Below are 26533 nucleotides of genomic sequence, written 5' to 3' on the forward strand. Positions count from 1 at the left end.
ACGTGAGTAGTCACACCAAGCACTAGAACTACGATACCGTTTTCTAGCCTGGCATTGCCAGACTGATCACATAGGATCACTCAGTCTCACTAAACGTGCGAGTGCCCACGTGATCAGTCTGGCAATGGCAGGTTAAGTTTTCAAAATCGGAACCTAATTAAAGTGGATGGCAGCAGAGTCCTCACATCTATAACAAGGACAATGGTGAATGATATAGTTATCGTTATAGCGCATGGTGTGAACGGCCCTTATAGGCACTGGCACAAACTGTTATGTACTTGTGTGCTGTGATTTTTGATGTAGGCCAAACCTCAACATACAAATTCTTCAATGCAGTTGCTTATTAGTGTATAGTTATACAGGTCCATTTCTGTGACTGAAGGAAATACCTCACAACTGCTACCTGATGATGTTCCACAATTCTTGACTCGCATTTGTGAGTAATAAAAATGTTGAGATACTAAAGGTAGGGTAAGTGATATTTTTTGGTTAAAACAAAAAGTATTTTGTTAAAAGGTTAAAATACTATATTCTGATAGTAATCATTGTTATAGAGTGTTTTTTCAGTAACAGATGTCTCCCTGTCTCTCCAGCTCTTTAATAAACAGAAAATACATTTTTTGGTAGGTGTCAAAATCTCAGCCAATCAGGAGAAAGTACCAATTTTTAAGCTTAATTTGTATAGTGTTCCAGTTCCAATTTTGTCTGCTCATTTCTTAGTGTCATCACTTCCAATTTCACTTGTTTAATCTGTATCCTGATTGAGTTCTCTGTCCTGGTTGGATAAAATTGGAAATGAAACTGAAACGAAAATGCATTTTCTGTTTAATAAAGAGGTGGAGAGACAAGGAGACTCCTAATACTGAACAAACACTCTACAGCAATGAGTACTATCAGAATATAGAGCTATTTAACAATTATTTTAACCAACGCAAATCACTTACCCTACCTTAAGTCACAATTATGAGAAAAGAAAAAAAGACTCCGGAATACTGAGCTATAAGAAATTCAGAAATAGAATGGACAAGTAAATTACTTCTGTAAGGAGAATTTAAGACACAAGAAAGACCTTTTTTTCCATATTCTTTATTTTACAAAGTTTCTGTAGCTGCAACCACACATTTTAGAAGCTCCTGTGGAAGACAAAGGACAATTAATTAGAGAGATATTCTTATCGGGCAGGGATATCAACCATCTTCATTTATATAACAGGGAATTGTGCACAGCACAAAAATACATAGCATTTTGTATAGAAGACTATTCACAACAGCCATTTCAAATGCCATTAGTTAGCATTACACCTTCAATCACTTTAGGATTCTTTGTCGAGTCTATGAACAGTTTGTTTTACAACAATTAAACTACAGTATATGGGAAATTACTCCAGACAGGAGTCTCTCCTAAACAGTAATTAACAGTATGAGTAAAGGTCCTTACTTTGAAACAATGCTGTCATCCTTGGCCAGCCTGAGGAGGGAGTCGTCAGCCTCACCCTACACAAAACACAGACAAAAGTCAGTTTACTCAACCTTTATTCAATAATGTGTGATGAAAGACATTCTTAGAGGGCCTTGCGGTGGGGTAATGTCTCCACGTTAGGCTAATGGGACAGGGAGTCACAATCAGTCTCTATTCTACTCAATAATTACAGTCAAGTAAAATGGTGAAGATGACGGCTGTGTTTTGGAAAACAGCCACTGTGTGGAGAGCAAAACAAAATATAACTCTGGTTGAATACAAATACATCAAGCAAGAAACCCTTTAACTATACTTTACGGACAACTTCACCCTTTTAACATATATCTGGTCCTCCTCATTAATGCTCGTGATAAAATGGCACAATTCTTTCCTACTCTGTCTCATAGGAGGGCTGTGGACACTTCAGAAACCCACCTACCAGTGATATCGTTTGGCAGGTCTTTCAACTATTTTATTGTTATTTTTTATTAACGTGAGAATAATGGCTACCATTATAGCATGCTAACTTTCCAGGAAAAAAAGCCTGCAGTTTCTATTAGCTTGGATTCCCCAACGATGATGTCACTGGTAGGCGGGTTTCTGAAAAGTCCACAGCCCTCCTCTGAGACACAGACCGAGAAGCAAAAATGGTACCATATTATAATGAGCATTAGTTTAGGACCAATTATAGAAACTGGGTGAAGTCATCCTTTAATAGCACTCATTTAGTTTTACTCACACGCACAAACCGAACACGCAGAAGCGAAGAAATACGGTATGCCTGTCATCTAGTTTACCGTGTGTGACAAAAATATTCATGCGACACATCACCAAAACACCATACAATGCCATGCCGTCAAGGCTGAGCCTGAAAGGATGATATTATCATCCTGTGTTTAGGCTAGTGGTACATACCATTCTACGGATGGCACCACAGATGGCGTAGGTCTTGAACTGGCCATTGAAGCGACCGGTCACCTTGTCAACCTGCAGAGGACAGAAAGATGGTAAGATACTAACAAGAAATGAACTCGAAAAGGATAGGTACACAACTCTAACCTCCACATAACATTCTCATTCTTTCAGTTTCTCCATCTTACTGACAATAGCATTTTTTTTATTTCAGGTTAACGAAAATATTTGGTCAATTCTATTTTTCGTTGTTTTGTTAGTTTTAGTTAATTATAATAACCCTGGTACTTATCAGTTCGGCTGGTCCAAAACTACAATGAGGTCATTTAGAGATTTGCGTGGGCGGGAACAGATTAAGCGTAGGAGTACGGTCAAACTGTTCTCTTGCTTTTTCCGTTGTTGTACTGTATATACGGTATGTTTATCGTTAATACTGATACAATGTCTGAGGATCGAGAACTAACAAAATTGTACACTTATGCACCTGTACACAAGATGTAACAATAAAGATCACCTTGAACGGAAAAATACAATGTACAATCAAGGAAATCAAATCAGCAGAATGGAGATCATTGGGAAGACAACAAAGCAAAACTGAACTTTAACTTGTAGAGAATGGGCAAGGTAACAGACTCTTGGACTGTCCTTTACTACAGGGTCATACCGTTCTAAATATCTCCTGTCACTACATAGAAAACAGCCACTGAGGACTGGTTACAGTCAGTGCATGCATTAGAATTGCAAGCAAAAACTTTTCTAGAATTACTGACATTTCCTAAATACATGTGCTTAATTTATAGGAAAGAGGCAATAGATGGTTTTTGAAGAGATGTCCCAGAACTCTTTGCTTTGAAATGCTTACAGGCTACAGCAGACTAGCAAACTAGTCTGCATAAGGCTTTTCCACTAACACAGAGCCAGTGCTTGGTTGGGGAATCAAGTGTACATTTATGGACTCTACATTTTCCTTTTTGTTTTGTGAAGTCAACATTACTTAACTGGATGTGTTCGTTCCCTAGCAGGAATCGCCAAACACACGACAAAACAACCTTGGCAGATGACGCAAGTCGTTTTCAAATTGCTAGTGGATATTAGTTGTTGGCCATTTTACTACCGTCTTTGAAAACATGAGCCAGGACACTGAACAGTGAATATGACAATATATGCCGTGGGAATATAAATGATGGTAAACAACTCATTATCAGAAGAGATGTTATAGCAGAAGCTACAAAGCGGGCATCAACTATGTTCTTATATTTATGAAAGATACAGAAGCAGAATTATTTTCGATATCTCAAAATCAATTTTTGTTTTGATCATATGAAATAATACATCATGTAAGCAGCAGATGCCTTCTCCAGTACCACAAATACACAAATGGTTATGGACCAGTGGAATTGACGTCAAATATATTGTCTTACCTCAGCAATATTGAGCTGGATAGAGGCATGGTCCTTGGCTCCAATGATTCTGTTGCTAGCAGAGCTGCAAAACAATATGAACATTTTTCATCACAACTGTATTCAAATTTGGCACGCGTCTTGTGCAACACTACATGCCAGTGGCCATAATAGTTCAAGGTGGGTCTAATATTACAGACTAATATATTGATAACTATATTAGTTTTAGTGCAAGCTTCGCCGATTGTAATCTAAAACAAAATATTTATTTATAGTTTGGCCAGAAGTTAGAAGAGTGCGATCTAGTCAATAGGTCCAGGTCCAGGTGACAATGAAGTGTACATTTAAGGACTTTTAAGACCTTTTCAATGCCTCAAACAAAAACGGCAAAGAAAAAGACCATTACTACATCAAACGTTATAAACTGGTCAAACATTGGCCAAATTATAAGGGGTATAAATTGTGAAAGTAGCCGATCTACAAGCTCACAATGCCTTGCGTTTGCGAGGCGTTGTGAGCTTGTAGATATTCTATTTTCACAACATTTATCTGTGGAACCGAGCCAAACAAAATGTTATGCCTCAACTCCTACAATTCCAAGTGCGTATCAGGGTGGGGGGGTCCCCATTTAGGATTATTTTGGTTGGTCACAGTCTGAGAAGGTGACAAACTACTGCACTAGGTAATACAGTAAAGGGTATGGTTTGCCAAAACATGGGCAAATAGAAGTTATTTACCTTTGCTAGGAACCATTCTGCTAAGCCATGGAAAGCCCAATTTGAGTCTACTGGGCTGTCACAATTCACCTGTTAATCTGTTTGTTGCCCACCTACTGACTATGTTCATTTACAGATATTTCCCACACCTGCTAAGCTAAGTTTTACATTTTATGTTGTGTTTTATGTAGAAGAACTGGTTAACTACAGTGTGATAGAAAAAGAGCACCAGGATTAACATCAAAACTGGTAAAATGCATCATCACAACACTTCAAGGATGTAGCTAGCAACATGATTTTGTCAATACATAACAATATTTTACACACGTGGTTATATTTGTTCATTGTCAGTGTTGAATGAAAACTCAGGATTGAATTTCTTATTTATTTATTTTGACACTCACCATTTACGTGGGACGTACAGGTCCACGAATTCACCAGCGTCGTTCTGCATGTTTAGAGATGCTGTTGATCGCCTACAGGATCTGAAGAAGGGAGAAACAGACCCACTAACTTAAGATTGCCCTTTATCTGTTGTCATGGCATCACATCAGTTATGAAAAACAGGACAAATGCAGAAACATAAGACTCATTTAGGAGTTACGCTGAGTAGTGAAAAGTAACGTACTGACGACAAGCTAACTAGGAGTCTGGTCCGACAGCCACCCAAAATCACAAGTTAAGACACGATTATTACATTCGAACAGCAGTCCAAGTTATTAAACACTTTACACTAATTGTGTCTATTATTCTGTACTGTAATGCTAACGGTGTGCTAAGCTACTAGCCTGCTCGCCGCCACCACCATGCGTCACATGTGGCTCAACATTCCGGCCAGAACAACAAACATTTCACTTTAATAGAACAGCCCGGCGTCAAAACCAACACCAAACCGTCTCTAAGGATCTATGAGCACGTATAGTTTGAAAATATTCACAGTATTGTCTGCTATTGCGGGTTTTAATGTGTCATTTTCGTACTTTAAGGCGAGATCTCTCGCTACACTCACCGTTTACAACAAATGGCCGACGGGAAAGAAAGAAAGAGCCGAGGTTAACCCGGAAGTAAAGAGACTTCATTGAAATTGGTTAGGAAATCGTTTTGCGCCATCTGCTGTTGTTAGTTTGACAGAACACTGTACATTCTTAAATAAAATAATAAATACACAAACTAACAAACAAACAAATGAAGAAAATATATAATAAATACAATAATAAATAGATATAGAATAGAATGGGTTTTCAGATTGAGTTTCCAGACATTTAGATGCCCCAAAATTCTGTGCAGTGCACACACACACACACACACACACACACACACACACACACACACACACACACACACACACACACACACACACGCGCACACACACACACACACACACACACACACACACACACACACACACACACACGCCTATCTACAAGCTCACAAAGTGTTGGCTTGTCACACGTTGTGAGCTTGTAGATCTTCTATTTTCGGCGAAGAGATGTTTTTAGTGTAAAGGGAAAAAAGGAGGGGACTGAGTAGTATAGGCCCTTAAGGGACTCCGGTCAGGTCAACCAAGTATATAGGGTTTAAAGGGATACTCCACTTTCAAATAAAATAAACATTTAAAAATATATATAAAAAATAAATGAAAAAAGTAATGGAAAAATCACGGCCCCCTCACGCATTAGAGTGTCCTACTAATGTGTGAGGGGGCCGTGATTTTGCCATAACTTCTTTCATTTTTTTAAAAATATATTTTTTAAATGTTTATTTTATTTGAAAGTGAAGTATCCCTTTAAGTGGTTAAATGGAAAAACTAGTGTGATTTTGGGCCACCATGAGCGACCAGAATAGCTTCAGTGAGCCTTGGTTTAGAAAGTACACTCCAACCATGATAGAAATGTTTCATTATAGGCTCAAGGTCATCACTCATATAATGACTATTATTGATTTGCAGTGACCCTTCCCTCTAAGGGCCAAATGGACCCAAACCATGCCAGGAAAATTCCCCCACAGCTACCGGACCCCATCACTGAAGAGGTCAAACATTCAGGCCTGTTCTTGCGGACACGGTCTGATGTCCTGCTTTGACAGAGGCTCTGCACACTTGTATAGCAAGTTACGTAACACCCAGGCATGCAATGCTCATTTGGTATGTTCTTGCACTCTATTTCAATGACGTGACTCGCACGTCGCTTAACACCTGGTCAAATAGGTTCCGGCACGGCGTGCAAGGCCATCCAGTGAGCATTGCACCCCTGGTAACACCACAGACTGTGGTTAGCACAACTAAGACAGCAAGTGGAGCAAACAGGATGAGAGAGAGGAGAGCTGAGTGAAGTGTGAGTGAGACTTTCTTGACTTTTCCCATAGGCAGAGGCAAGAACAGTCATACAGAAGGCACAGCTGGTATGGATAGTGTGCTAAAAGAATATTGAAACAGTGTCATATATCATAATCAGGCATGCAATGCTCATTTGGTATGTTCTTGCACTCTATTTCAATGACGTGACGCGCACGTCGCTTAACACCTACACTGCAAGTCACACAATAGACAATTGATATGCATCTAGGCTTATTCCTATGTTAATTTGCTAGGGGCGGCCATAGCTGAGTGGTTAGTGAGCCCGCCTAGGGAGCCAGAGGCTCTGGTTGCCCCAAGTTCGATTCCAGGCCAGGTCAGCATATGTGTCGATGAAATGAAATTTGTCCCTGAGCAAGGCTCTTAACCCCTAATTGCTCACAGGTTCTCATTGGAAACAAGACCGCAAGGACTTAATTGAATGACCTGTTAAAAAAAAAAAAGGAATAGTCGGGAACCTTTGAAAACTTTGTTCAGGTGTGAATTTAAAGTAGTTTTAAATCTATGCGTGTGCCTGCGTGTGCTCCTGGTCAAATAGGTTCCGGCACGGCGTGCAAGGCCGTCCAGTGAGCATTGCACCCCTGATCATAATCAATGTGTCCTGAAAGGGGTGTGACAAAACTAGAAGTGAGTATATGCAGTGCTCACTGGAGAACAAGAGGGCAAACAGCATAATATGCTTTTGAGAGAGAGAGAGAGAGAGAGAGAGAGAGAGAGAGAGAGAGAGAGAGAGAGAGAGAGAGAGAGAGAGAGAGAGAGAGAATTTGCATTAAGTGTGGCTTTCAAAGGAAGTGAAACGCTGCTCATTTTCTTTTACAACAGGAACTTCAGAAAGAGTGAGACTTGAGATTATCTGTACACAAACAATATGAATAGCCACTATGCTGTGTTTCTTGGCCTTATTTCTGGTGAGTAATGTCTGCCTGTCTGTCTATCTCTAAATGCATCTGTCTATGTCTGTCTATCCCCTGTCTGTCTGTCTGTCTCTCTTTTTTTTTAAATATATTTTTGTTAGGCTTTTTCTGCCTTTACTGATAGGAACAGTAGACTGACAGGAAATGGGGAGAGACTAGAGATGGGGGCCACGCAGCAAAGGAGTCGATCCCACGACACGCTGTCGGGCCGAATGACCAGCCTAGGTGCCCAGACGGTTACGCCAACCGTCCGGGCCTCTGACTGTCTCTCTGACTATCTCATTTTGTTATTCTATTCATCTCTCGGTGTGTCTGTCTATCTCTCCAACCATCATTCTATTTATCTGTTTGTCCATCTCTCCATGTGCATATGTCTATATTTCTGTCTGTCAGACCATCTACTACTGTACGTTCATGTCTTTCTCTTTGTCTGTGAAAAATTATCCACCATTGCTTTAGTGTTGCTGTGGTGTTTTTTGTCTTTCTCTATAGATCAAATTGTTTGAATGTTTGAACAAACGGGTATTTCCAGGTAGAATGTCTATGGCTATTACACAGTATAAAAGTGTCTAGAACATTAGTTATGTCTAGTTTGTCAACCTGTGGATATTTAGAACAAAATAATATATTTCTAATAGTCAATAACAATACCAGAAGTGTCCTGTTCTTCCAGAAGTATGAAAAATACTGGTTCAATCCACCAATCCACCACCTGTCTAGACAGGTGAAAAAACAAAAATGTGGTCCAAAACTCACACAAAATGTGTACACATCTCTGGAGTCATGTGATTAACATGCAGTATATATACCGTTCAGATTTTTCCAGTGGTTACATGTACAGTGTATCATTCTGATGAACATTGAAATTATTAACTTCTGTGGTATTTTGCAGTGCAGTAAACAAAGTATTTATCTACTAATTAATAACTACTAATTATAGGCCAACTCCAGGCCAACATGCTGCTTCGAAGGTTCAGTATGTGTTCTGATCCTGTTAAGTGTGCGCTTTTTAAAGCATATTGCACTCCTATGTATACAGCCTTCTTGTGGTGCACATACAGGAAGGGTAGTATGCGGAGGCTTAAGGTGGCATACAATGATGCCCTGAGGATTTTACTCAAGGTCCCCAGATGGCATAGTGCCAGTCACTTATTTGTGACATGTGGTATCCACACTTGCGAGGCCCTATTAAGACACTCCATGTATGGTTTCATGTCCCAACTGGATTAGTCCCGGAACAGTATTATTGAGGATATAGTCAATCCTGGGAAAAGCTGTCTCCGCCGGTACTCGTCCAGGCTGCGGAAACACTGGAGAGCCTGCCTATATGTGTGATTTTATGTCCCTGTATGGTATGGTTGTGTTTTTTTGTGCTGTTTTTATTATTTTATTTATCTATTTTAGTCTATTGTATTTGTATGCTGTTCTCTTATATATGCTCTATGGACCCCCTGAGTGTCTGAAATAAAGTTTGAATTGAATTGAATATAGATTGTTCACCTTTGCTTTCCAACAGCACTGTGTGATGGTGTCTCTGGGATGGTTACTCTCTGGGATGAAGTTGACAAGACCCACATAGGAGTGGTGGGAGGAGACATCAGGGTTGAATGCTCATTTACCTTGGCCAGAAACAACAAGAAGTTCTTCTGTAAGGGAAAAGAAAAAGGAGAGTGCATAGTTCTCATTGAAACAACCAATAAAAATGAAGTGAAAGGTAGATACACAATTGGATATAAGAGGTTGAATGTATTGTCGACAGAGTTCTATGTGACCATTACTGGACTGGAGAAGTCTGACGCAGGGACGTACTGGTGTGGTGTGGAAAGATCTGCTCTGAACTTAGTATCAGAAACACATCAGAAGGTCATCATCGTTGTTGAGGAAGGTAGGCAGTCTTCAATGTCCCAAATATCTGCTGATGCAAGATAGAGCTAAAACCTTTTTTTTTATTTTTTTTTTTTAGAATACAATACAAGTAAGAATACATTGGGTGGTGTCTGATGCTAGTTAGTGCACTGACCACATGCTCCTGGTGTGTCAAGGGGATACGTCACACACACAAAAAAATCTATCAATTACACAAATGAATTCAATGCTTCATGGGGTGTGTAATTGATAGAAAATAAGTGTTGTTTTGGGTGAACTATTCCTTTAAATAATACATTCCGAAAATGTGTGAATATTTATGAAACCCTGTAGTGCACAGTGTGAATGTGTACGTACAATCAGAACACAAGCTGATGGCTCCATACCATATAGTATTTAGGGAAATCAGTGATTCAACAAATTAACTGATAAATGCTATAATAAAAAAGATAAAATATAAATTGATGGAAGACAGTGCGATAAAGAGAGATGATCGTAATAAACCGAAATACTGATATGATTGCAACTCTTGTAACTTACAGTGCAAACGACGAATGTATCTTCTGTGGAAGTGACCTCTTCTGGACAAGTAATGACTGACGGCTGGTCAACAGAACCAGTTTCTGGAACATTCTTTCCCATCTCCACATCCTACCCACCATACTCAGGTATGAGTTAAACATGTGTTCCTATATTGGCATAACCAAATACAGTATATTGTAATCAAAATGTGTTATGCTCAAAATACATTTTAATTATCGAAATCTATATTTCATGATCAATATATACATATATATACATATGTATTTATTATCTGTTTGTCTTTCTGTCTACCTGGCTGTTTAAGACTTAAATCTTGATCTTATGTATTAAATCAGTAAGATGATGAAACTCAGGACCGTTTTTATTTCAAAATCCTATTAATGAAGTTTCATCATACAAAAACTGCTCTAATGTTTAGATATTATGCCCCAATTTAGATTAGAAGTAGTTTTGTAGATTTTAAATTAAGGGTAACTTGCTTGTGTAAAAAGCAACACAGTATAGGCGTTGTTTGCTCTACTGACACGGTTTACTGTTTGTGAATATGACTTAATATAGAACCTTTATGCATTCACATGGATGGGGTGGGAGGTTTTATTCCTTTAGTCCTTATCCATATGAAGACCAGATTCATCAGCAAGTGTCATGTATAGGATTAAAAACTTAGAAATCAAAACAGACCCCCACGAGTAGGAAATATGTGACTTGTTAAATGTTAAATGTAAACATGTCAACAGTGTGTGTGTGTGTGTGTGTGTGTGTGTGTGTGTGTGTGTGTGTGTGTGTGTGTGTGTGTGTGTGTGTGTGTGTGTGTGTGTGTGTGTGTGTGTGTGTGTGTGTGTGTGCATGTCTGCCATCCAACCTGCTTCCATTTAACCTCACAGTAGTATAGTTCTAAAACTGTTGTTGCATGTGCTGATTACATATCAGTCTTATTATAGTTATTCACTTCCTTAAAACCTAACTTTTAATCATTTGTTTCTCAACCTAGGTACCATAGTGTTTGTGGGTGCCGGGTTGGTTGTCATTGTCACCTTATTAGGAATAGCAACATTGATCTTCTGCAGGAAAAGGATTTGCACCCCACCAGGTACACTTGATACACACGCACATACCTGCACACACACAAAGGACAAAGACACACATGCATGCACACATGTGCATAGAGTCATAAACACTGTTTGTTTTCCAGAACATTCCAACATTCCTGTGGATACACACTGTGCTGTTGTGAATGAGGTGAATTTAAGTAAATTTGTGGAGGTCTCAAGAACCCTTTATGTGTGTAGCAAAGTGATATTCTTTTAAACTAAGCTAATGTACAGTATGTAAAGCTAACCTAGACTATCACTATATTAGTTAAACTATAGGGGAAAAAGGAAAGCCATAACAAATACGTTTTTCTCAATAGCTTTGACATAATTACTCCAGTCCAAACTAAGGTGCATGCTCTCAAAACAACTAAGAACACAGCCTTTGAAACACAATAATGTTGCGAGCAGTTTTGTGCATGTGTGAAGGTGAAGCCAATGAAAATATACATTGAGTTCTGCTAAATATCAAAGTTCAGATGGCTGTGTTAATTGGTTTGAGAGCATGGACCGTCGTTCAGAGAAATGTATATAAATTGAGGAAAAATGCTATGATCAAGTCAAATGAATGTAAAGTCATTATTTCCTCTTCTCCAAGGCTGTGTATGAGGAGATCAGAGAAGATAATAGACAGTCAAACTTAACTCCTGTGAATGTCTGTACCGTCTACTCCTGCGTCTCATCCACCAGTCCAACCACCAACATTCATGTAAGCAACTTTAAACCAGTTAATCTGTTGAGAAACATTTGTACTTTGTTTGTTATTACACTCATTGAACCTTCTTTTTTACCCCCACTCATAGCCGGTAAATGAATCACGCAACATCAACTCTGAAGTGTTTTCTTTGGGGGAGACAAATGCCCTCATAGACCCTACTACTGCAGAGTCCTTCAACACAGCTGCAGTCGGTTATGCTGATGAAGATTTCTACTCTTTGGCACAGCTTCCCTCTGGTACAGGAGGTGGAAACCAGTCCAAAGACACTTCAGTGCCTCTGTAACCAGAGATATCTCCTTCATTCGCAGACACTTGTCATGGTTTTTCAACAGAGGGCACCATACTTGGAGATTGCCCTAGTTACATCTTATACTTTTTGGAATGGGCCTCTGTACCCTATCACACCCGATATGCCTTTTATTTTCCCAATTCCTGAATTGTAATTTATTTTCAACAGTGACACTGCAAATGAGTTTAACTACTCAGTATAATTTTGAGAATAAATCAATCTTGAATGAACGAATGAATGAATGAATACTGCAATTACTAATTGAGATTTTACAATACACCACAGACCAATGGGATGCTACTACTATGAATTTATGTTATATTATTACTGATGCTATTGTTATTTAATTGTATTTGAGCTATTATACTACTGTAATACATACATTCTTTTCATTGAATAAAATAAAATGAAAATAATTCCATAAATAAATAACATTTTAGTAGTGAAATTGTAGATTATTTTCACTAGTTTGGGTCTCGAGCTAAAAAGTTTAAAGTTTGGGAACCACTGCCCCAACGCACAACCCTAGCACAGAGGCAACTCCGGTGGTTAACTCAAACTAACACTGAGACAGCTATTTTCAAGTGGAGCAAACAAGATGAGAGGGGAGATGATCGAGTGCAGTGTGAGTGAGACTTTCTTGACTTTTCCACTAGGCAGAGGCAAGAATAGTTATACAGTAGGAGAAGGCACAGCTGTTATGGATAGTGTGCTAAAAGAATATTTCAACCGTTTCAATTATCATAATCAATGTGTATTGAAAGATTTATATGTGACAATGCTAAAACGGATTGCTGCACACACTAGAAGTGAGTATATGCAATGCTTACCGGAGAACAAGAGGGCATACATCATAATATGCTTTTGAGAGAGAGAGAGAGAGAGAGAGAGAGAGAGAGAGAGGGGGTGGGGGGAGAGAGAGAGAGAGAGAGAGAGGAAGTAAGGAAGGAAGTGAAATGCTGCTCATTTTCTTTCATAACGGAAACCACAGAAATAGTCTGAGACTTGAGATGATCTGTACACAGATATACAATATGAATAGCCACTATGCGGTGTTTTTTTGCCTTTTTTCTGGTGAGTAAATATCTGCCTGTCTGTCTATCTCTAAATGCATCTGTCCATATGTCTGTCTATCCCCTGTCTGTCTGTCTGTCTCTCTGACTATCTCATATTGTTGTTACTCTCTCAGTGTGTCTGTTTATCTCTCCAACCATCATTCTATGTATGTGTCTGTTTGTCCATCTCTCCATGTGCATGTCTGTATTTCTGTCTGTCAGATCTACTCCTGTATCTTCATGTTCATGTCTTGTTCTTTGTCTGTGAAAAGTTATCCACCAATGCTTTAGTGTTGCTGTGGTGGTTTTTATCTACAGTATAGATCAAAATGTTTGAATGTTGAATGTTGAATGTTTGTAAATAAACAGGTATTTCCAGGTAGAATGTCTATGGTTATTACACAGTATGAAAATGTCCAGAACATTAGCTATGCTAGTTTGTCAACCTGTGGCTATTTAGAATAAAATAATATATTTCTAGTCAATAACAATATCAGAAGTGTCCTGTTCTTCCAAAAGTATGAAAAATACTGGTTCAATCCACCAGTCCACCACCTGTCTAGACAGGCGGAAGAACTAAGAAAAGCAAATGACTCATTATTGGTTTTGTGTCTTTTCTTAATGTTTTCTTCCAAACACGCTTTTTGCTAGAACAAAATATGTGGTCCAAAACTCACACAAATTAGTACACATCATCTCTGGAGTCATGTGATCAACATACAGTATATAGAGTTCAGATTTTTCCAGTGGTTACATGTACAGTGTATAATTCTGATGAACATTCAAATGATTAACTTTTATTAAAATTAATTTGTATTTTGCAGTGCATTAGACAAAGTATTTATCATAACTATTCATTATAGATCGGTCACCTTTGCTTTCCAACAGCACTGTTGTGGTTAGGAGATAGCAAGACCCACAGAGGAGTGGTGGGAGGACACATCGAAGTTGGATGCTCATTTACATTGGCCAGTACCAACAAGAAGTTCTTCTGTAAGTCAGAAAGAAGTGTCTTCTTCCTGCCCAAGTGCAACGTTCTCATTGAAACAAATAACAATGAAGTGAAAGGTAGATACAAAATTGAAGATAAAAAGGATGGCGTGTTCTATGTGACCATTACTGGACTGAAGAAGTCGGACACAGGGACGTACTGGTGTGGTGTGGAAAGAGCTGTGAAAAATACACATCAGAAGGTCATCATCGTTGTTGAGGAAGGTAAGGATGTCTTCAGACGCCTAAATATGTGTTTGCTGGTGCGAGATAGAGCTAAAACCATTTTTTAAAAAACAAGTAAGTTGATAAGTAAGAATACATGGGGTGGTGCCTGAAGCGGTAGCCAATTAGTGCACTGACCACATGCTCCCGGTGTGTCAAGGGGATTCGAGGTTGAATCCGACTCTGGCACACACACACACACACACACACACACACACACACACACACACACACACACACACACACACACACACACACACACACACACACATACTTATATGTATACGTATTAATGTGTGTGTACATAAATATATGTACACACACATAATATATATATCATTCCACATTTCTGGACGAATAATGACTGACTCCACATCCTACCCACCATACTCAGGTATGAGTTATACATGTGTTCCTATATTGGCATCACCAAATATATTATAATCAAAATGTGTTATGCTCAAAATGCATTTTAATTATCAAAATATATATATAATGATCAAAAACTAATTTTCCGATCGTCATGAAACGAGCTGAATGCATTAATGCTCGATGGCCATGTCTGTCGGTCGGTTGATTGCCATTGCATTGCTGCGCACCTTCATGCAGGATGATCCCTACTGATCTTCGTAACATGATGGCCCTTCCTCTTGCACCAGCCCTAAGCCAAATGTTGCAGGCTGTTTGCAAACAGGATATTTCAAAATCTAATGGGTGCATTGTCATGACTAATTGACGCTGCTAGTGGGGTTTTAAAGGACAACTTTGTTTTTTTACAACCAAGGTTTATGTTTTAGCTTGTAATTAAAGTAAATGATGAGTGTAATCTTTTTTTTTTTTTACTGCTTTCTATAGTTTTTGGAATTTTCACAATCTTTTTTATAGTGGGCGGGGGCATTCGGGCAATTGGCTAAATATGTATTTTTTACACTATAAAAAAGTGGTCTTTGATGGCCAGATGTGAGTTATTGGGGCTAGAGAACCTATAAATAATAATAAAGAAATTGCCGAGTTATTGTGTAAAAAAAAGACATTTAGCCACCTGCCCGAATGTCCCCGCCCACTGTAAAAAAGATGGCGAAAATTGCTAAAACTATAGAAAGCAGGTACTGTAGTACTAATGAAGTTTCATCATACAAAAACTGCTCTCATAATAATGTTTAGATAATATGGCCCAATTTAGATAAGATGTAGTTTTGTAGCTTATAAATTAAGGGTAACTTACTTGTGTAAAAAGCAACACAGTATAGGTGTTGTTTGCTCTACTGACACTGTTTACTGACACAGTTTGTGAATATGACTTAATAGAACCTTCATATCTCTGCTGTCCGGCCGGAACCAGCTAAATCCAAAATGGTAATTGTTCAGGAAATGAAAAACAAAATATCATTTTTTCTGAAAATGAAGAAAACCTTATATTTTTAAAACAAAGCAATACTGCCTCATCAAACTTGGTATTGTGACTTTATATATTATCAGATACTTGCATGTGTCATTATATTAGTTTTAGTTAGTAGTTAGTAGTTTTTTGGCCAAACACAAATCCAGCGCAAGTGGAGTTAGGAGGTTTTGTCCATCATTGATAAGAACAGCTGGCAATGGATCTCAAAGCTCACAACACATCACAACGCATTGTGAGCTTGGAGATCAGCTATTTATGGTGAGCGCCATCCTCATATACTAAGTATAGATCAAGCTGAATTCTGTACTTAAACAACTTTTATTTTAACATGCATTGTATACAACCATGGATCTAACTGTTACCACTGTTGTTCTTCTACAGTTGAGTGCAACAAACAATTCTGCCTCAATACTCAATCATGTATTTAACAAAAGCAATCATGGCACATCAACAATAAATAAATAGCATATAAATACAAAATACATTCATGAAAAATAGAATCTGTAGCCTATCAAATCTGTAGCCTACTGCACTAACAATAACAACCACAGTTGAATTTACCTATCATATACCTATCAACATTTTATTATCACACTGTTGTGTGTTGTGTGTTGCGTGTGTGTGGTGGGTGTTTCTTAGTGCTTTAGATTGTCATAAAAGCTGTGAAAGTCTTTTGGCATGATCTCCTTGAGTTCTTGAGAAACCCCAAAAAACATCTCATACTGTATACCGAAGCATGTTATGAGAAGGGAATATGTGAGGACTTCTTGTGAAGCACAAACAATTTATTCATTCCCCATTTTCAATAATAGTCAAGATCACAACTTAGCAGTCATATGACTACATTATGTATGTAAACCACACAATAATAAATAAATGTCACATTGTCCCCCACAGTGACATCCTCCAATGCACGTGACATCCTCCAACACTCACTGTTTCCAAAACAGTGGGTCGGTACCCATGTTTGGATTGCGGACCAATTTGTAGGGGTCGCGAGTAAAAAATGTGTTGTTTTCCTACATTGAAAAAGATTTTTAACAGTTTAAACAAAGAAATAATCACAACTTTTCATCAATTAAAAACAATTCCAACATTTTTCAAAAGTATTTAATGAATAAAATAAAATACAACTAGAAAAAGTGCTCCTCGGAGCACAGGTCTCCGCCAGGTCAGGTAGGCTATTGTGGCCTCCTGGTGGCGCTATAATAGGCCAACGTGAAAAGGGTGCCATTTCTTCTTAGGCCTTGCACGACAATCGGACACTGACTGCATTCATGATTTGAGGCATTTTGTTAAAAACATGTGTTTCGCCAAATTAGACCTGTTGGTGGCGCTATAACAGGCCAATGTTAAAAGGGTGGCATTTGTTCCTCAACATAGTGTGAATGTGCGTGCAAAGTTTGAGCGCAATTGGACGGTGCGTTCATGATTTGCGGAATTTTGTTCAAAACAAGCCAATAATGCAAACTTTAGATGTCAATTTTAGCCAATCAGTATGGAATATGAAAAATTAAACACATCCGTCGTGATCACATGACTATAGAGATCATGTGTACCGATTTGCGTGAAATTTGGATAAAATTGGAAGGAGTAGTATAAAATAATGTGTTTTACATAAGTCGGCCTCCTGGTGGCGCTATAAAAGGCAGATGTGAAAAATGCAGGGCAATGGTTTTTCCTTGACCTCTAGGGAGTGTGCATACAAAGTTTTACACAGATCGGTGCAATTATAGGTAAAAACACGAATCGGCCTGTTATAGCGCCACCATGAGGCTGATTTGAAAATGTTCAAATGGTAGTTCTTCCTCGGCCTAATGGGAATGTGCGTGCAAAATTTCACGGAAATTGCATGCTGTGTTCATGATTTGAGGCATTTTGTTCAAAACGGAGCACTCCTGCAAACTTTGGAAGACATTTTTAGCCAATCAGGATTAGCCTCGCGTGGCCAGACAATATCACACGACACACTGCGTGGATATTAGTCTGGTCCTTATCAACGATAGATTTTTTTCCAAGGGGCGGTTACAAAAAGATCCAAACGGACTCTATTGGTTAGACCTAAACCAATCAGAGCAGTGCTTCCTTGTTCACGAACTAATCAGAGCAGTGCTTCCTTGTACGTCATTGCTCCAAATAAGGTGATAAGCCCGCCCACATTTGGATACTGGGCCCTGGTTGGCTCCACACCACTGCGGAGGGAGAGAAGTGGAATCTCTATGGAGGGGGGCCAGACCTAATCTGCCGAGGGCTAAAGTGCGATGCGATTTTGCAAAGGCAGATTCGGCTGGAACCAGGCTAAATCAGGATGGAATATGAGAAATCTGAAAGACTCGTTTCGTTTAATGACTATAGAGATACTGTGTACCGATTTGCGTGATTTTTGGACAAAATCTGTAGGAGTACTGTCAAAAAATATGTTTTGCACAAATCGGCCTCCTGGTGGCGCTATAACAGGCCCATGTGAAAAATTTGGGTCAGAGGTTCTGAATTGGCATCCAGGGAGTGTGTGTGCACAGTTTCGCAGCGACCGGGCCAACGGTGCCTGAGATTAGCTGTTCACAGACAGATGGACGGACGGACACACGGACACACGGACACACAAACAAACGGACACACGGACGGACAGGGGGTAAAACATACTCTCTCGCCATGCCTTTCGGCCTGGCGGAGACAATAATTACCAAAAATAAATAAATAAAGGTTTAAGAAATTGCGTATCTACAAGCTCACAACAAGTCTCTTCGCGCCGCGTTACGAGCTTGTAGATCTGCTATTTTTGCTAGTTTGGGTCCCGGGCAAACGTTAAACTTTTCTTTTGGGTCTCGAGCTAAAAGTTTTGGGAACCACTGCCCCAGCGCATTGACTCCATGATGCAACCCTAGCACAGAGGCAACTCCGGTGGGTTGGCCATGTCATCCGGATGGCTGGCTGCCGTTTCCCCCGGCAAGTGCTTTATGGACAGCTCCTGTCAGCCTGATGAGAGAGGAGAGATGAGTGCAGTCACTGCAATGTGAGTGAGACTTTCTTGACTTTTCCACTAGGCAAAGGCAAGAACAGTCATACAGTAGGAGAAGGCACAGCTGGTATGGATAGTGTGCTAAAAGAATATTTCAATGTTTCAAATATCATAATCAATGTGTATTGAAACATTTATATTTGTGACAAATACTAAAATGGATTGCTGCATACACTAGAAGTGAGTATATGCAATGCTTACCGGAGAACAAGAGGGCATACATCATGATATGCTTTAGAGAGAGAGAGAGAGAAAGAGAGAGAGAGAGAGAGAGGGGGAGGGAGGGAGAGAGAGAGAGAGAGAGAGAGAGAGAGAGAGAGAGGGAGCGAGAGAGAGAGAGAGAGAGAGAGAGAGAGAGAGAGAGAGAGAGAGAGAGAGAGAGAGAGAGAGAGAGAGAGAGAGAGAGAGAGAGAATTTGCATAAAGTGTGGCCTTCAAAGGAAGAAAATGTAAGGAAGTGAAACGCTGCTCATTTTCATTCATAACGGAAACTTCAGAAAGAGTGAGACTTGAGATTATCTGTACACAGACATACAATATGAATAGCCACTATGCTGTGTTTCTTGGCCTTTTTTCTGGTGAGTAATGTCTGCCTGTCTGTCTATCTCTAAATGCATCTGTCTATTATGTCTGTCTATCCCCTGTCTGTCTGTCTAACTATCTCATTTTGTTGTTATTCTATTCATCTCTCAGTGTGTCTGTCTATCTCTCTAACCATCATTCTATGTATCTGCCTGTTTGTCCATCTCTCCATGTGCCTGTCTATATTTCTGTCTGTCAGACCATCTACTACTGTATCTTCATGTCCATGTCTTTCTCTTTGTCTGTGAACAAATATCCACCATTGCTTTAGTGTTGCTGTGGTGTTTTTTGTCTTTCTCTATAGATCAAATTGTTTGAATGTTTGTAAACAAACAGGTATTTCCAGGTAGAATGTCTATGGCTATACACAATCTAAAAGTGTCCAGAACATTAGCTATGTCTAGTTTGTCAACCTGTGGATATTTAGAACAAAATAATATATTTCTAATAGTCAATAACAATATCAGAAGTGTCCTGTTCTTCCAGAAGTATGAAAAATACTGGTTCAATCAATCCACCACCTGTCTAGACAGGTGAAAAAACAAACTCCTAAAATGTGGTCCAAAACTCACACAAAATGTGTACACGACTCTGGAGTCATGTGATCAACATACAGTATATACCGTTCAGATTTTTCCAGTGGTTACATTACATGTTCTGATGAACATTGAAATTATTAACTTCTGTGGTATTTTGCAGTGCAGTAGACAAAGTATTTGTCATAACTACTAATTATAGGCCAACTCCAGGCCAACATGCCGCTTTTTAAAGCATTTTGTACTCCTATATATACAGCCTTCTTGTGGTGCACATACAAGAAGGGTAGTATGCGGAGGCTTAAGGTGGCATACAATGATGCCCTGAGGATTTTACTCAAGGTCCCTAGATGGCATAGTGCCAGTCACTTATTTGTGACATGTGGTATCCACACTTGCGAGGCCCTATTAAGACACTCCATGTATGGTTTCATGTCCCGACTGGATGAGTCCCGGAACAGTATTATTGAGGATATAGTCAATCCTGGGAAAAGCTGTCTCCGGTACTCGTCCAGGCTGCGGAAACACTGGAGAGCCTGCCTTTATGTGTGATTTTATGTCCCTGTATGGATGGTATGGTTGTGTTTTTATGTGCTGTTTTTATTTGTTTATTTTTTTATTTTAGTCTATTGTATTTGTATGCTGTTCTTTTATATATGCTCTATGGACCCCCTGAGTGTCTGAAATAAAGTTTGAATTGAATTGAATATAGATCGTTCACCTTTGCTTTCCAACAGCACTGTGTGATGGTGTCTCTGGGATGGTTACTCTCTGGGATGAAGTTGACAAGACCCACAGAGGAGTGGTGGGAGGAGACATCAGGGTTGAATGCTCATTTACCTTGGCCAGAAACAACAAGAAGTTCTTCTGTAAGGGAAAAGAAAAAGGAGAGTGCATAGTTCTCATTGAAACAACCAATAAAAATGAAGTGAAAGGTAGATACACAATTGGATATAAGAGGTTGAATGTATTGTCGACAGAGTTCTATGTGACCATTACTGGACTGGAGAAGTCTGACACAGGGACGTACTGGTGTGGTGTGGAAAGATCTGCTCTGAACTTAGTATCAGAAACACATCAGGAGGTCATCATCGTTGTTGAGGAAGGTAGGGAGTCTTCAATGTCCTAAATATCTGCTGATGCAAGATAGAGCTAAAACCTTTATTTTTTATTTTTTAAGTAAGAATACATTGGGTGGTGTCTGATGCTAGTTAGTGCACTGACCACATGCTCCTGGTGTGTCAAGGGGATACGTCACACACACACACATACAAAAAAATCTATCAATTACACAAATGAATTCAATGCTTCATGGGGTGTGTAATTGATAGAAAATAAGTGTTGTTTTGGGTGAAATATTCCTTTAAATAATACATTCCGAAAATGTGTGAATATTTATGAAACCCTGTAGTGCACATTGTGAATGTGAGTATGTATCAGAACACAAGATGATGGCTCCATACTATATAGTATTTAGGGAAATCAGTGATTCAACAAATTAACTGATAAATGCTATAAAAAAAAAGATATAATATAAATTGATGGAAGATAAAGAGAGATGATCGTAATAAACCGAAATACTGATATGATTGCAACTCTTGGAACTTACAGTGCAAACAACGAATGTATCTTCTGTGGAAGTGACCTCTTCTGGACAAGTAATGACTGACGGCTGGTCAACAGAACCAGTTTCTGGAACATTCTTTCCCATCTCCACATCCTACCCACCATACTCAGGTATGAGTTAAACATGTGTTCCTATATTGGCATAACCAAATACAGTATATTGTAATCAAAATGTGTTATGCTCAAAATACATTTTAATTATCGAAATCTATATTCATGATCAATATATATACATATATATACATATGTATTTATTATCTGTTTGTCTTTCTGTCTACCTTGCTGTTTAAGACTTAAATCTTGATCTTATGTATTAAATCAGTAAGATGATGAAACTCAGGACCGTTTTTATCTCAAAATCCTATTAATGAAGTTTCATCATACAAAAACTGCTCTCATAATAATGTTTAGATATTATACCCCAATTTAGATTTGAAGAAGTAGTTTTGTAGATTTTAAATTAAGGGTAACTTGCTTGTGTAAAAAGCAACACAGTATAGGCGTTGTTTGCTCTACTGACACGGTTTACTGTTTGTGAATATGACTTAATATAGAATCTTTATGCATTCACATGGATGGGGTGGGAGGTTTTATTCCTTTAGTCCTTATCCATATGAAGACCAGATTCATCAGCAAGTGTCATGTATAGGATAAAAAACGTAGAAATCAAAACAGACCCCCACGAGTAGGAAATATGTGACTTAAGACATGTTAAATGTAAACATGTCAATATGTTCAATTCCGATCCAGAAACAAAATCTCATCCTGCCCGTTGTTGCCTTGCCCCCGTGTGTGTGTGTGTGTGTGTGTGTGTGTGTGTGTGTGTGTGTGTGTGTGTGTGTGTGTGTGTGTGTGTGTGTGTGTGTGTGTGTGTGTGTGTGTGTGTGTGTGTGTGTGTGTGTGTTTGCATATCTGCCATCCAACCTGCTTCCATTTAACCTCACAGTAGTATAGTTCTATTTATATTATTTATATTTATATCATTATTATATCAATTTCCCCAAAACCTAACTTTGATTTCATTTGTTTCTCAACCTAGGTACCATAGTGTTTGTGGGTGCTATCATGGTGTTGGTTGTCATGGTCACCTTATTGGGAATGGCAACATTGATATTTTGCGCCCCACCAGGTACACTTGAGACGCATATACGCACATACCTGTACACACACTGCACAAAGACGCAGATGTATGCACACATGCATGCACATGTAGAGTCACAATCACAAATAAACACTGTTTGTTTTCCAGAACATTCCAACATTCCTGTGGATACAGACTGTGCTGTTGTGAATGAGGTGAGTTTAAGTAAATTTGTGGAGGTCTCAAAAACTCGTTATGTGTAGCAAAGTGATATTATTTTAAACTAAGCTAATGTATGTAAAGCTAAACTAAACAAATTCATGTAAACTCATTATTTCCTCTTCTCCAAGGCTGCGTATGAGGAGATCAGAGAAGAGAATAGACAGTCGAACTTAACTCCTGTGAATGTCTGTACCGTCTACTCCAGCGTCTCATCCACCAGTCCAACCACCAACATTCATGTAAGCAACTTTTAACCAGTTCATCTGTTGAGAAACATTTGTACTTTGTTTGTTATGACACTGATTGAACCTTCTTTTTTACCCCCACTCTTTAGCTGGTAAATGATTAACGCAACATCAACTCTGAAGTGTTTTCTTTGGGGGAGACAAATGCCCTCACAGACCCTACTACTGCAGAGTCCACATCAACACAGCTGCAGTCGGTTATACTGATGAAGATTTCTACTCTTTGGCACAGCTTCCCTCTGGTACAGGAGGTGGAGGAACCCAGTCCAAAAACACTTCAGTGCCTCTGTAACCAGAGATATACCCTTCATTCACAGACACTTGTCAAGGTTTTTCAACAGAGAGCACCATACTTGGAGATTGCCCTAGTTACATCTCATCATTTTTGGAATGGGCCTCTGGACCCTATCACACCCGATCAAGTAGTTGCCTCACACTCAACGTGCCCACGGTCCGCTCTGAACTTGGTAAATCTGCATTTAGCTTCTGTGGCCCTACCACATGGAATGCCCTGCAGAACACATTGAGATATAACCACTCTAGTACCATTGAGTCATTTTAGAACCCTGGTGACCAAACAGGTCACCACAATATGTAATTGTTTTTAGAAATCAGTTTGGTTTCTTATCTGTAACTTTTGTATTTTATATATGCGTTTTATTTTCCCAATTCCTAAATTGTAAATTATTTTCAACAGTGATGTTGTTGAATGCATTGTATTATTTGACAACACGGCAAATGTAATTTCGAGAATAAATACATCTTGAATAATTCTGCAATTACGAATTGAGATTTTAGAATGTCACACCACAGACCAATGCTACGACTATGAATTTATGTTATATTATTACTGATGCTATTGTTATTTAATTGTATTTGAGCTATTATACTAATACATACATACTAACCATATTTAGATGTTTTTTATTTTTTATTAAAATGATTGTATGTAAGTAAAAAAAGAAACCCCCCAAAAACATCTCATACTGCATACTGAAGTTATGTGCAGGAAATATGTGAGGCCTTCTTTCTTGTAAAGCACAAACAATATATTCATTCCCCATTTCAATAATAGTCAAGATCACAACTTAGCAGTCATATGACTACATTATGCATGTAAACCACACAATAATAAATAAATGTCACATTCTATGGATGCATCGAATGAATGAAAAACATGTAATCTGTCAGTTTAACAGTAATTCTCCTAGGAATCAAACATTCCTAAAAGCTGACAAAAGTTATTAAACGGGCACGAAAGTTTCAGATGTTGTTAAATTTCATTTAAAATTAACCATGGTGAGAAATTACATTAAATGAAAAAGCATACTGTAGGTCCAAAGGTGTGTGTGTGTGTGTCTGTGTGTGTGTGTGTGTGTGTGTGTGTGTGTGTGTGTGTGTGTGTGCGTGCACGTGCGTGCGTGTGTGTGCATGTGTGTATGTGTGTGTGACCGTGTCCCCCACAGTGACATCCTCCAATGCACGTGACATCCTCCAACACCCACTGTTTCCATAACAGTGGGTTGTGAGTAAATATTTGGTAACTTTTTTAGTTTTCCTACATTGAAAAAATATATTATTTCAAAAGATTTTAACAGTTTAACAAAGAAAAAAATCACAACTTTTCATCCATTCAAAACAATTCCAACATTTTTCAAAAGTATTTAATGAATACAATAAAATACAATAATTTTCATAAATAAATAACATTTTAAGAAGTAGTGAAAATAGCATACTGTATCTACAAGCTCGCAACACGGCTTGCAACCCGGCGCGAAGTGACGCGTTGCGAGCTTGTAGATACAGTATGCTATTTTCACTAGTATTTAGTCTAGTTCTTTTGGCTCTCGAGCTAAAAAGTTTGGGAACCATCAGCATTGATGGAACCCTAGCACAGAGGCAACTCCGGTGGGTTGGCCATGTCATCCGGATGACTGGCTGCCGTTTGCCCCGTCAAGTGCTTTATGGACAACTCCTGTTAGCCAGCAGGAAGCCAGGCGGTCCAAAACGGTGGTATAAAGCTGAAAGGAACATTAAAGAGGTGCAACATCAACCCCAATGACCTGGAGTCAGCTGCAGCAAATCGGCTACTCTGGCGTTCTTTATGCCAAGGGTTCCCAAACTTTTCAGGCTGCGAACCCCCAAAATAATCATATTTGAACTGGGGTCCCCCCACCCTGACAAGCACTTGGAATTGTAGGCATTACATTTAGTTTGACTCGGTTCCACAGATAAACATTGTGAAAATATCAGACTGCGAGGCGTTGCGAGCTTGTAGATCTGATATTTTTCACTTTAGAAATGTGCAGATACCCTGTATATACTTTTACTGTATGGTTTATTTACTGTTGAGTAAGAAAACAATGTTGCACATTGAGCTAATCATCTGGGGACCCTCCAAAATAATTTGTGGATCCCACTGAGGGTCCCAACCCCCAGTTTGGGAACCACTGCTTAATGCCACGATGGGGTCACACACCTCGAGGATAAACGCACCCAACAAAGGATGGTGCGGCACCAGCAAAGACACCACCATGCTGACCCATTACCATCTTAGCCTCCTGATCGAGGCCTCACACGTCCTACGTAACTGTGGCAGGATATTTGGTTCCAGAATCAGGCTTCACAATCAGCTACTGTGGCATCATAGTCTGCGAAGATGAAAAAAAGATGAACCACTGAAAAACTCATCACAGCACAAGGAAGCTAGGTCATTTTCGACACTGATGGACTGCCAGAAGAAAGAAAAAGTGTGTGTGTGTGTGTGTGTGTGTGTGTGTGTGTGTGTGTGTGTGTGTGTGTGTGTGTGTGTGTGTGTGTGTGTGTGTGTGTGTGTGTGTGTGTGTGTGTGTGTGTGTGTGTGTGTGTGTGTTTGCCTGTTGTAAGGTTGTGGTAATCTCAATATAGGGAACAGAGCTGTTCACTAAGAAATCAATGTGCGAGTACAGTAGTGAGGCTTTATTATGAAACAAGTACTTAAGGAAGTGAAGGAGGTGCTCTTTTCCTCTCTCAACAGATAGTGATTGACACTTGAGATTATCTGTACAAGATCACACATACATGAAAATATGAATACCCACTATGCTGTGTTCCTAGGCCTTTTTTCTGGTAAGTGTCATTTGCATCTGTCTGTCTGTCTGTCCGTCTGTCTGTCTGTCTGTCTGTCTGTCTGTCTGTCTGTCTGTCTGTCTGTCTGTCTGTCTGTCTGTCTGTCTGTCTGTCTGTCTGTCTGTCTGTCTGTCTGTCTGTCTGTCTGTCTGTCTGTCTGTCTGTCTGTCTGTCTGTCTGTCT

General features: G+C 39.1%; 2 protein-coding genes across 4 annotated transcripts; one reads left to right on the forward strand and one right to left on the reverse strand.

The window, feature by feature from the left end:
- Window positions 1-1066: 1066 nt before the first annotated feature.
- LOC308096943 (small ribosomal subunit protein eS21-like) lies at window positions 1067-9344 on the reverse strand (the record flags this gene model as incomplete). Of its 3 annotated transcripts, none has more annotated exons than XM_080444467.1 (6): window positions 9254-9344; window positions 4891-4971; window positions 3792-3855; window positions 2374-2445; window positions 1438-1493; window positions 1067-1133 (listed from the first exon to the last, which is right to left on the reverse strand). In XM_080444467.1, exons 1-6 carry the CDS (start codon window positions 9328-9330, stop codon window positions 1124-1126), a joined length of 360 nt encoding a protein of 119 aa, XP_080300593.1. In that variant the 5' UTR covers window positions 9331-9344. The 3 variants fall into 3 exon arrangements, with proteins under 3 accessions (XP_080300593.1, XP_080300595.1, XP_080300594.1); XM_080444469.1 differs by lacking the exon at window positions 9254-9344 and adding an exon at window positions 5496-5524; XM_080444468.1 differs by lacking the exon at window positions 1067-1133 and having other exon boundaries at window positions 1434-1493.
- A 3910-nt stretch (window positions 9345-13254) lies between these two features.
- LOC308096143 (uncharacterized protein) lies at window positions 13255-24221 on the forward strand. Its single transcript, XM_080443446.1, has 8 exons — window positions 13255-13334; window positions 14204-14530; window positions 20806-21174; window positions 21680-21805; window positions 22734-22823; window positions 22944-22990; window positions 23126-23236; window positions 23332-24221. Exons 1-8 carry the CDS (start codon window positions 13271-13273, stop codon window positions 23344-23346), a joined length of 1149 nt encoding a protein of 382 aa, XP_080299572.1. The 5' UTR covers window positions 13255-13270; the 3' UTR covers window positions 23347-24221.
- Window positions 24222-26533: the final 2312 nt, after the last annotated feature.

Source organism: Gymnoscopelus braueri (assembly GCF_963280865.1).
Source record: "Gymnoscopelus braueri genome assembly, chromosome: 12".
In the NCBI taxonomy this organism is placed as follows: Eukaryota; Metazoa; Chordata; class Actinopteri; order Myctophiformes; family Myctophidae; genus Gymnoscopelus; species Gymnoscopelus braueri.

Bases quoted from the DNA above. Each gene is read 5' to 3' on its own strand.
- LOC308096143 (XM_080443446.1), top strand. From the start codon at position 13,271: ATGATCTGTACACAGATATACAATATGAATAGCCACTATGCGGTGTTT. The intron at 21,806-22,733 runs GTATGAGTTAAA...TTCTCAACCTAG, and splicing joins ATCCTACCCACCATACTCAG to GTACCATAGTGTTTGTGGGT. The intron at 22,824-22,943 runs GTACACTTGAGA...TTTGTTTTCCAG, and splicing joins GATATTTTGCGCCCCACCAG to AACATTCCAACATTCCTGTG.